General features: G+C 40.6%; 1 protein-coding gene across 10 annotated transcripts in view; it reads right to left on the bottom strand.

Moving 5' to 3' along the window:
• The window catches only part of bbs9 (Bardet-Biedl syndrome 9), a 519,061-nt gene that overhangs the window by 373,099 nt on the left and 133,209 nt on the right, over nt 1-12,753 (bottom strand). For all 10 annotated transcript variants that reach the window (XM_048530080.1, XM_048530078.1, XM_048530076.1 and 7 more), the window contains 2 exons: nt 11,047-11,187; nt 7,527-7,622 (listed from right to left, as the gene is read on the bottom strand). In XM_048530080.1, the coding sequence (XP_048386037.1) occupies nt 7,527-7,622; nt 11,047-11,187 (237 nt within the window). The remainder of the gene's footprint in view (nt 1-7,526; nt 7,623-11,046; nt 11,188-12,753) is intronic.

Genomic DNA, 12,753 nt, shown 5'->3' on the forward strand with positions numbered 1-12,753 from the left:
AGCTACAATGATGAATTCCATTACAGATCGATTCATGGGTGATTGGGTAGTCCCCAGATACAGCATAAGACAAAAATGATTATTAAGAATTTAGTTGTTGCAATTAATTGTCTTTTAATAACGTCTACTTGAAAGGAAGCCTGGATATTTTTTCAGAATTGACTTATAAACAATGAGAATCCAATTAGCTCACAGATTTCAAGATATGGTGTAATTTGCACATAATTCATGTGTTGTTTCATGCTGCTCCTCCAAACACTCTTAAAATTGAAAAGAAACTTACAACATAATCTGTTCAGAATCACTATAACTCATTATAAACTGTTATCTGTAGTCAAAGTTTAGTTTAGCAAATTTTGCAAAACTACAAGTGAAGTTTTACACTTTTCTCTCATTCAACATTTTTGTTATCCTGAGCAATGGTATCGCTGATCACTCCTGATGATCACAGGCACCTGGCTGAAGAGTAGTGAGACACCAGCTGTACATATCCAGGCCAATACAGCAACTGACAGAAAATCCTAGACACCATACTCTGATTCATTGCTTGGATCACTTGCTGCTATATGTGACCTTACCCTTCATAGGTTGTATACACGTTCAGACTAGGATCAGGGTTTATTTTTTAAATGTCATTATATTATGCAACATGGAGTATTCATTACATAAATAAAATACATATTCCACATCTGGTCAAAACATATATAAAATTCAGTTCAAACAGGGTTTAAGCAATTTCAAAGTCTCCTGTGTTAAATCTGTACACACAAACAGAGCTTTTAATTAGTTTTGTATGCCTGAGTCTCAGACAAACCGATTCTTGCTCCCATACAATCAAGGCAAAGCTTCACATGTCATTAAATATATCCCAGAAAAAAAGGAATTAAATTCAGTTACAATCACAACTGATTTGAAGCAGTCAGCCAGTCACATAACTATAATAGCCTCTGTTCACAAATTACAGCTGTAGATCTAGTAAACAGCCCCTCAGCATATCTGTAACAGAATAGTACGAGTTGATTTGACAGAGCAATAGCATAGAATAGATAGGTCTGAATCACAGATCAGCTGGAAAACACTTCGGTGACTGTAATATTGGCATCTTATAGGAACAACGAGGTGAACAATCAAAGCACAATGGCTTAGTTCATTTGTCTATCAGCTGCTCAGGAAGCACATTCCCTCCAGATTGTTAAATAGCAATGCCATTTGTAATGTGTACCATTATTAGCAAGAATCTCAAATCAATAACACATTCCAAAACAAAATACTACATTTTGTCACGCCGTAAGAAATTAATCAAAGCTGACCAATAATTACAAACACCGTTGACAACTTATAAGGAGCCCTGACACACAGTTACTTGAAATTGCAGTGAGGTATATCTTCAATTGTAAAAAAGTCCCCAAATTCCCATTGTGGCAAACACTGCAGGATTTCTTCAAAAACTACTGCACAACAACATCAAGATGTATTGGTACTGTTGCTAAATCTGGTTACTAATTTATTGATTTAAATAGTTGGAATAATGTAAGAGGCATTCCTCCCTTCTTGCCCAGGATCACACTAGCACTCTGTCTTCTCTAATTCAAGTTAACACTTCTACACTCATTCTAGTTTTAATTCAGACTTGTTCTAGCTTCACATCCCAAAGAATTTACGTACCATTGTTTGCCCCTTTTATAATAACCACAACATTTAATTCCTCTTGGCCCCAGTTCACACTAATTCCTTTCTCCCTTTTTCACCTCACTTCCTCCTCATTCATCATTCTGTCTCGCTCTGTAATTTCAAACTGTCATTCTTTACTGAACCCTGTCAAGTTCAGTTTGGAGTTTTTTTCCTTCACCTCAATCCTAAATTCTAGATATAAGTCCTGGATGTTTTGCCAATCACAAGGGATCCTTCTTCCATGTTTTTTTCTTCACTGCTGGTCTCACTCCCTCCTTGATGTTGCTGCATGTAGATTCAAGCTGTACTGTACATTTTGCATAGGTATTCCTCATCTTACAATCGTTAGTAGCAATCCAAAGCAGTAAATGTGAACATAGAAATAAGAATAGAACAAGAATAGGCTACGGAGTCCTTTGAGCCTGCTCTGCCATTCAAAAAGATCATGGCTGATCTGATTTTAATCTTAACTCTGCATTTCGGCACATACCTGATTATCTGTCATCGCTGTTCTAATCAAGTACCTGCCTCTGTCTCAAATTGTTAAAGATTCTGCATCCACTGCATTTTGAGAAAGGGAATTCCAAAGTCTCACAAACCTTCCAGGAAAATATGTGTTGTCACCTGTTTTAGTTTGGTAAACCCTTATTTTTAAACAATGATGTATAGTTATAGATTTTCACATAAGAGGCAACATCCTTTTGACTTGTGCTTGGTCAAATCTCTTGACTCTTCTAAACTCCAGTGGAAAGGGATCTAGCCTATCTAGCTTTTCATCATAAGGCAACATGCTCATTCTATGTATGATTCCATGACAACCTTTCATAAGGATGGTGACTAGCACTGTACACAGTACTCCAGATGCGGTCTCACCAATTCCCTGTACAACTTAAGCATAATCTCCTCACTGTTGCATTCAGTTTCCCTCACAATAAAATATAACATTCTATTAACTTGTCTAATTATTTACTGTACTAATCTTCTATGATTCATACACTAGGATTCCCAGACCTCTCAAGATCTAAGAGATCTGCAACCTCTCACCATTTAGTTAAGTTGATTTGTTTTTAGTTTTATTAACGCTTGTCAAATCTGAGTGGAACATGAAGGAATAAATCAAGGAATCATTCATTTTTGCCTGTAAAGATGAACAAGTGGATAGGGACTCAGTACTTTGTGCTTTAGAAATGGGAAGAGATTCATTATGGAAATTGTATTTGTCAGCTTCTTCATCGAAATCACATATCACTGTGTATTTTTACTGAAAGTAACTTCAAGTTTAGTTTATAAAAATTGGACAAGCAAGCAGTGAATGTCATTTTTCAAATATACTGTTATAGAGAACTTTATTTCAAAATATCTGGCACTCACTTCTGCACTCAGTGCTGAAATGAAACACACTTTTCAACACAAGAGTGGCCTTTGATATGCAGTAGGAAACCTTGTTCACTGTGCCATAGATATGATGAAAGAGATTCAGCCTCAGAATGTTGTTCTTTGAGATTTCAATACCTTGTACAGTGTTTCTGCTTCAAATAAAGGGAATCATATTGTCGACAGGATCAAAAGATGCAATTTACTAAAAAGCAGTATAGTGTGTGAATTAATAGTTAGCCCAATGGGAAAACCATGCATAATTACTTTTGTATCCTACTTCCAATATCATGGGTCAGTTATTTACTTAATCTAGGAAATAAAAGTTTTTCTTTAAAGAAACATCGAGGTAAATCTGTGCCAATCTCAATAACCTGCAATTCTCCTACAACTGCCAGAGGCATTGGTATACATGGACAATTGGGGCTCATTCTGGGGAAGGATGAGACCACTACAAACAGGACGGTCTCCACTTGAACCAGAGGGGCACTAATATCCTGGGTGCGAAATTTGCTAATGCTATTCAGGTGGATTTAAACTAGCTCAGAAGGGGGATGGGAAGCTGAGGTGTAGTCCCAGTACACAGGAGGATGAGCGTAGGGAGGACATAGTCAGGACCTCACTGTCACAGGAGTGTGCTGGCAGACAGCAAGCTGGATTGAAGTGTGTCTACTTTAATGCCAGGAGTATCCGGAATAAGGTAGGTGAGCTAGCAGCTTGGATAGGTACCTGGGACTTCGATGTTGTGGCCATTTCAGAGACAATGGATAGAGCAGGGTCAGGGATGGATGTTGCAGGTTCCAGGATTTAGATCTTTCATTAAGGTCTGGGAAGGTGGTAAAAGAGGGGGAGGTGTGGCTTTGTTGGTCAAGGACAGTATAACGGCGGCTGAAAGAACTTTTGATGAGGACTCACCTACTGAGGTGGTATGGGCTGAGGTTGCTGAGGAAGGTTAATCGACTGAGTCAGTATGAATGGAAGTTAGGAACAGCGAGGGAGCAGTCACCTCACTGGGGGTTTTCTACAAACCCCCAAATAGCAGTTGGGAGATCGAAGAACTCATAGGCCGGCAGATTGTTGAAAAGTGCAAACGTATCAGGGTTGTTGTTATGGGTGACTTCAACTTTCCCAATATAGATTGGAACCTCCTTAGTGCAGGTGGTTTGGATGAAGCCGTTTTTGTCAGGTGTGTTCAGGAGGGTTTCCTTACTCAGTATGTGGACAGGCCGACGAGGGGAGAGACCATTTTGGATTTGGTGCTCGACAAAGAGCCAGGACAGGTGTCAGATCTCGTGGTGGGAGAACACTTTGGCGACAGTGACCACAACAGCCTCACATTTACCATAAACATGGAGAGGGAAAGGAGCAGTTACCAGGGGAAGATATTTAACTGGGGTAAAGGAAACTATGACGCTATTAGAGAGGAATTGGGAAGTACAGATTAGGAGCAGTTGTTCCACAGAAAGGGCACAGCAGACATGTGGAGGCTGTTTAAGGAGCAGTTGTTGCGAGTGATGTATAAATTTGTTCCTCTGAGACAGGTAAGAAGGGATAAGGTTAAAGAGCCTTGTCAAAAAGAAAAAGGCAGCGTACGTAAGGTGGAGGAAGCAAGGGTCTAGCACAGCTTTAGAGGATTACAGGCTTGCTCGGAAGGAGCTCAAAAGTGGACTGAGGTGGGCCAGGAGGGGGCACGAAAAAGGCTTGGCAGGAAGGATTAGGGAGAACCCAAAGGCATTTTACTCATGCGTGAGGAATAAGAGAATGATCAGGGAGAAGGTAGGGCCGATCAGGGATAGCGTAGGGAACTTGTGCGTGGAGTCTGAGCAGATAGGGGAAGCCCTAAATGAGTTTTTTGCTTCGGTTTTCACTAAGGAAAGGGACCTTGTTGTGAATGAGAACTTTGAGGAGCAGGAAACCAGGCTTGAACAGATCAAGATTGAGGAAGTTGATGTGCTGGAAATTTTGGCAAACATTTAGATTGATAAGTCCCCAGGGCCAGATCAGATTTATCCTACATTGCTCCGGGAAGCGAGAAAGGAGGTTGCTAAGTTGCTGGCGAAGATCTTTGCTTCCTCACTCTCCACGGGAGTCGTACCGGAAGACTGGAGAGAGGCAAATGTTGTTCCTCTTTTCAAGATAGGGTATAGGGAAATCCCTGGAAATTACAGACCAGTCAGTCTTACGTCTGTGGTCAGCAAGGTTTTGGAAAGAATTCTGAGGGATAGGATTTATGACTATTTGGAAAAGCATAGCATGATTAAAGGGAGTCAGTATGGCTTTATGAGGGGAAGGTCATGCCTTACAAATCTTATTGAGTTCTTTGAGGAAGTCATGAGACAGGTTGACGAGGGTCGAGCAGTGGATGTGGTGTACACGGACTTCAGCAAGGCATTTAGAACATTACAGCACAGTACAGGCCCTTCGGCCCTCAATGTTGTGCCGACCTGTCATTACGATCTCAAGCCCATCTAACCTACACTATTCCATGGACGTCCATATGCTTGTCCAATGACGACTTAAATGTACTTAAAGTTGGCGAATCTACTACCGTTGCAGGCAAAGCGTTCCATTCCCTTACTACTCTCTAAGTAAAGAAACTACCTCTGACATCTGTCCTATATCTTTCACCCCTCAATTTAAAGCTATGCCCCCTCGTGCTTGCCGTCACCATCCTAGGAAAAAGGTTCTCCCTATCCACCCTATCTAACCCTCTGATTATTTTATATGTTTCAATTAAGTCACCTCTCAACCTTCTTCTCTCTAATGAAAACAGCCTCAAGTCACTCAGCCTTTCCTCATAAGACCTTCCCTCCATAACAGGCAACATCCTAGTAAATCTCCTCTGCACCCTTTCCAAAGCTTCCACATCCTTCTTATAATGCGGTGACCAGAGCTGTACACAATACTCCAAGTGCGGCTGCACCAGAGTTTTGTACAGCTTCAGCATAAGGTTCCCCACGGCAGGCTCATTCATAAAGTCAGGAGGTATGGGATACAGGGTGATTTGGCTGTCTGGATTCAGAATTGGTTGGCTGACAGGAGGCAGAGAGTGGTTGTAGATGGTAAGTATTCTGCCTGGAGGTCAGTGCTGAGTGGTGTCCCACAGGGCTCTGTTCTTGGGCCTCCTCTCTTTGTAGTTTTTTATAATTGACTTGGATGAGGAGGTTGAGGGGTGGATTAGTATGTTTGCTGATGACACAAAGGTTGGAGGTGCCATTGATCGTATCGAGGGCTATTGCAGGCTTCAGCGAGACATTGACAGAATGCAGAGCCGGGCTGAGAAATGGCAGATAGAGTTCAACCTCGATAAATGCGAGGTGATGCATTTTGGAAGGTCAAACTTAAATGCTGAATATAGGACTAAAGGCAGGACTCTCGGCAGTGTGGAGGAACAGCGGGATCTTGGTGTTCAAGTGCATAGCTCCCTCAAAGTTGCCACCCAGGTGGATAAGGTTGTTAAGAAAGCATATAGTGTTTTGGCTTTCATTAACAAGGGGATCGAGTTTAAGAGCCGCAAGGTTATGCTGCAGCTCTACAAAACCCTGGTGAGACCACACTCGGAATATTTTGTCCAGTTCTGGTCGCCCTATTACAGGAAGGATGTGGACGCTTTGGAGAGGGTGCAAAGGAGGTTTACCAGGATGCTGTCTGGACTGGAGGACTTGTCTTACGAGGAGAGGTTGACTGAGCTCGGATTGTTCTCTCTGGAGAGAAGGAGGAAGAGAGGTGACCTGATCGAGGTGTACAAGGTAATGAGAGGCATGGATAGAGTCGATAGCCAGAGACTTTTCTCCAGGGCAGGATTGACTGCCATGAGGGGTCATAGTTTTAAGGTGTTAGGAGGAAGGTATAGAGGAGACGTCAGAGGGAGGTTCTTCACCCAGAGAGTTGTGAGCGCATGGAATAGTTTACCAGTGGTAGTCGTGGAAGCGGAGTCATTAGTGACATTTAAGCGACTGCTGGACATGCACATGGAGAGCAGTGAATTGAGGGGAATGTAGGTTAGGTTATTTTATTTTTGGATTAGGATTATTCCACGGCACAACATCATGGGTCGAAGGGCCTGTACTGTGCTATACTTTTCTATGTTCTATAGGTCAGTAAGCGACCCCAGAAGATCTCAATATCTTTTGGCTTAAAGGAAGAAATTAATTCAAACTTTAAGAAAGCATTTCCAATTGAAACCAGATATTTTTTCCCGTGGTAAAACTATGCCTATCAGATAACTATGTACAAAAATTATTGCAACAGGGCTTATAAGCAGCCAACATTATCCTGTAATCATCCAGTATGACATTGCATGTTCCTGCTTAAAGAGGAAAAGGGGAGAAGCAGAAAATAGAAAGTAGGTCCAAAGCAGTAGCTACAATTCTTGAAATCATATATATTCTGTCCCAATTAATATGTTGCATGCCATGAGCAGTGGTGATTAGTTAATCTGAAGATAGTTAATGGGGATAATCACAGATGATAGTACTCACTTGATGTCTTTGAGGCTAGAAGTGTAATTGTTGCCCCTGAGAGTAATTTAAATCCTAAAACGTTTGTCTGCTCATCATCTGATTCTCCAAGAAAATCTTTTTTCATAAAAAGAAAAATGAACATAATTTTAATTATAACTGGTTAATAACCACAGTAAATCATGATAAAATGTACAAAATGAAATTATTGATCAAGCTAATCTTGGTGAAGATTTTAGGTTATACATTGTTTTAATTGATTGCTACAAATTTAAAAATCAAATCTTAAAATATTCTGTGACAATACAAAATGTTTTGTTTTGCATAATTTAAGAAAATGTTTTTGGGGACCATTTATAAAAGCATAGCTGATGGGGTATAAAATGCAATTCTACTGTCACAGATGAAGCTTATGTGTTCTTTTACTCTTTGTGTTCAGTATGTTTAGTATGAAGAGGTGCATCTTTTTCTCCATTGATTTTGTACCTTGATTAAACAATAATTCAGTAGCACATTTTGAAAGTTTTGAAAATAAAGATTTATTTAGTCTCACAACCCCTCACATTAAACACAATAATTCATATTAATTCTAATATACACACATGAAGATCAGATCAGGTGAAGACAATGTACATTGACATGATAATTATCCCAAACCCAGATTAATGATATCCAGACACCCACATAGCAGGCTTGTAGTTTCTTTGAAGGGTTTGACGCTTTACATTAGAATTGGGGATCATGTAAAGCAAAAGATTCTCAGCATGCTTTGAGGTTTTTTCAAGTTGAATTTCTTGGAGATTGGTTCTCACATGAACTGAAAGTGGAACAAGTCACATACTTTGGCTGCCTACCGCCTTGTAACCTCATTCCAAAAGTGATTCACACACTTCCTAATGATAGTTCAATGGCTTTGGCGGATTTGCCTGCCAATGATTCTGCAAACAGAAAAGGCAGTCTCACCTTGTGATTTTCACAGGATCAAAGTCTTTTCCAACTAATGAGGTTGTGTTCATGTTGATGATAATGTCCTGTGTTGTGGGTTAATATTTCATACTTTGAGACAGTGTCTTTATGTCTTAATGTCCCATTCAATCTGCTAGTACCCCCTTGATTGGTTTCAATAAGGGGGATTGATTCTGATCAGTTTGGAATTTTAATTCCCTCATAAGATCGGGGAGTAGTTCCAGGTCAGAAAATAAATTAAGTTACTGTCAGATGGCCATTTTTTTCCAAGCCATTTGTGTCCAGCTTTGAATATAAAATTAGTTTGTGGTTTTCAGGAAAAATACATGCTGGCCTGGATATTACACTATATTTTAGACACATGATAACAATTACAATCATTGAGCTTTGTACGTTCCAATGGAGAAGCTTAAGTAGTTCAGCCACTGCTCTGGTAATTTTCAGGTTTAATTATGCGCTGAGTTCACTAGTCTCAGCAATAAGGATGCTGCAGTTAGGCTCAATACCAATTTAATGAGACAAAGTAAGATTACTGGTCAGTAACCTTACAGGATACTCTCTTGAGTCTGAAGTAATCCAAAGCTGTGCTGTCCATGTCGTTATTTCTATAATACCCAGTTCACCAGTTATACCTAAGCTTGCTGATTGATTGCTCCTAGTCTGACAATGGGCTCAATTTTTTAAAAAATCATTCCAATTTTTTCAGTTTTCCTGAACACCTTATTGTTGGTTTCAAATCTCTCCATGGCTTCGTCCCTTTCCATCCTCTGATTTCCTCTAGCTCTCCACATTGGGTGAAATATTTGTCTCAGCTCTTAAGAATCCCTGATTTTAACACTACACCATGAATGACCATGCCTTTAGCTTCCAAACTTAAAATTTTGAAATTCCTCTGCACCTCTCATTATTCCTTCAAGGTGCTCTTTAAAGTATATACTTATAACCAAACATTTGGTCATCTGACCCAATTTCACTCTCCATGTGGATTAGTGTCAAATTTTATATAAAAGCAAAATACAGATTGTGGAATGTTAAGCGATAACAAAGTGTGAGGCCGAATGAACACAGCAGGCCAAGCAGCATCTCAGGAGCACAAAAGCTGACGTTTCGGGCCTAGTCCCTTCATCAGAGAAGGGGATGGGGAGAGGAAACTGGAATAAATAGGGAGAGAGGGGGAGGCGGACCGAAGATGGATAGAGGAGAAGATAGGTGGACAAGAGAGATGCAGTGGGAGAGAGATTAAATTTTGTTTTATAATGAAACTGTGAAGCACCCCAGGATCCTCAAAAAACAATTATTTTAAAGCTGCTATTGTGACAACCTATTTGATTTTGGGCAAAAAAAAGCTATTTAACAACTTGGTTCTGATTTCTGTTTACAAATAATAGCTCGGTGCCACTAAATGACCACATGTCCAGGTTCCTGACAGATGAACATTTGAAAGGAGGATGAAGAAACTAATTTCAGGGGTGAGAGAGATAGTAGGAACTACAGATGCTGGAAAATCTGAGATAACAAGATGTAGAGCTAGATGAATACAGCAGGGCAGCAGGAAAGCTGACGTTTTGGGCCTAGATCCTTCTTCAATTTTCTGAAGAAGGGTCGAGGCCAGAAATGTCTGCTTTCCTGCTCCTCTGATGCTGCTTGGCCTGCTGTGTTCATTCAGCTCTACACCCTGTTATCTCTTAATTACAGGGGTGAGCAGGTTCTTAGACATAATTCTCTGTTCAGGTAGTTTAGTTGGATTGTTTAGAATAAGAATAAAGGAATTTCTTTCAGTGCAATGTGGTTGCAATTACCTATGTTGACAAAAATAGTTAATTTTTTTGTACACGAAGGACTCTAACCGTGAGTAAAGTTTCTGGCATAGCAAGCTGTAGAAAGAGTGAGTTCAGACGCAAAGCTCAATAATTGAAATTTAGAACCAGTAAAGTTATGAAATTAGAGATGTCTAGAATATTAGAATGGTTATAAGGGATTTGAAGGGATAACCTTGCCAAAAACAAATGGAAAGGAAATGTCAACTTGTATTTGAATCTTTAACAGAGTACTCAGATGGAGAGGTTAAATTTCCAAATTTTGGCAATTATCTGACTTGAGAGATTTGAGGCATAAATCTAATGAACATAGATCAAAAGTGAAATTATGACATTCAATTTAGAATACAAGTACCTGCATTGATTTTGTTCATCTTTAATGCGACTATTTAAAACCTAGTGCCGCAATTGTGGCGATTCACTGAATCAGTGAAATCCCAAAATATTACCTGTCTCTAGGGGCAGGATGACACTATATACATAAGAGCCAAAGTCTCTGCGAGGATAAGGCCAAACTCAGCTGTGACACCAAGTGAAGGTGTCATGGATCAGGATCATATCTGAAAAATGGCACTAGAAACCATTAGATCACATTGAAAAAATGTCTTGCTCTTCAGCAGAATAAGGAAGATAGCATGGAGGATGCTCCTAGTAGAAAATTAGCAGTGCTACAAAAATGCATTTCAGATTACTGCTGGCTAAGGTCAATCTGGCTAATGCTGCATTTCTGAAAATATCATTGGTTGTAGGGCACTTACCTGGAAAAATTGTCGAGAGACTCACAGGTGGCTGGTTAGTATCAATTGTTATTTTGTGAACAGCATTCTTAGATGGTTGTATTGGTTGACAAATTAAGTTCAGTGGCAAACTAAAAGTACACCGTACAATTCGAGGAACACCTGTAAGACGACATTATTTTTAAACTTTGTTAACAAATGCTTATGTGAAGCTTTATATTCTGCAACTATATTTTTAAGCTTACTTCCAAACAGTATATTGTTCATGATATATAACCTCTCTCAATTGAGTTTTGCAATGCTAACATTGTCAACCTTTGGCAATAGGACAAAATGATTTTGGTCCTGATTTCTCGACAGTTACAATCAATTAAATTCCAAGCAAGATGATTTTGAGGTATGCTTTGTGAGCCAGGATCAGAACTCTCTCTCCTTAAAGGACATTTGTATCTTTCTGCAAGCTGAAACTTTTGTTGAACTGAAGTAGACTAATTTACTTCTTTCCTCAGTTCTTATGAAGAGTCACCGACCTGAAATGTTAACTTGCAACAGATACTGTCTGATATTTTCAGCATTTGGTTTTCATTTCAGATTTCCAGCATCTCCAGCATTTTGATTTTGAGTTATTACAGAAATTTAACCGTGGAAGTTCATTGTGTGAAGATCGGAACTCAATCCTGTTGTAATGGCCAGGCAGCATGAATTTAAATCCTAAACAAAACTGTAACCTCTCTACCTTTTCATATTTAAGTTTTACTTCTTACAAAAATTGACAAATTTGCTAAATTTATAAACTGGTCAAGACTGAACATACCATTATTTCCAGAGATAATGGGAACTGCAGATGCTGGAGAATTCCAAGATAATAAAATGTGAGGCTGGATGAACACAGCAGGCCCAGCAGCATCTCAGGAGCACAAAAGCTGACGTTTCGGGCTAGACCCTTCATCAGAGAGGGGGATGGGGCGAGGGTTCTGGAATAAATAGGGACAGAGGGGGAGGCGGACCGAAGATGGAGAGTAAAGAAGATAGGTGGAGAGAGTATAGGTGGGGAGGTAGGGAGGGGATAGGTCAGTCCAGGGAAGACGGACAGGTCAAGGAGGTGGGATGAGCTTAGTAGGTAGGAGATGGAGGTGCGGCTTGGGGTGGGAGGAAGGGATGGGAGAGAGGAAGAACCGGTTAGGGAGGCAGAGACAGGTTGGACTGGTTTTGGGATGCAGTGGGTGGGGGGGAAGAGCTGGGCTGGTTGTGTGTTGCAGTGGGGGGAGGGGACGATCTGGGCTGGTTTAGGGATGCAGTTGGGGAAGGGGAGATTTTGAAACTGGTGAAGTCCACATTGATACCATTAGGCTGCAGCGTTCCCAGGCGGAATATGAGTTGCTGTTCCTGCAACCTTCGGGTGGCATCATTGTGGCACTGCAGGAGGCCCATGATGGACATGTCATCTAAAGAATGGGAGGGGGAGTGGAAATGGTTTGCGACTGGGAGGTGCAGTTGTTTGTTGCGAACTGAGCGGAGGTGTTCTGCAAAGCGGTCTCCAAGCCTCCGCTTGGTTTCCCCAATGTAGAGGAAGCCACACCGGGTACAGTGGATGCAGTATATTACATTGGCAGATGTGCAGGTGAACCTCTGCTTAATGTGGAATGTCATCTTGGGGCCTGGGATAGGGGTGAGGGAGGAGGTGTGGGGGCAAGTGTAGCATTTCCTGTGGTTGCAGGGGAAGGTGCC

Source organism: Stegostoma tigrinum, chromosome 5 (genome assembly GCF_030684315.1).
Source record: "Stegostoma tigrinum isolate sSteTig4 chromosome 5, sSteTig4.hap1, whole genome shotgun sequence".
Taxonomy (NCBI): domain Eukaryota; kingdom Metazoa; phylum Chordata; class Chondrichthyes; order Orectolobiformes; family Stegostomatidae; genus Stegostoma; species Stegostoma tigrinum.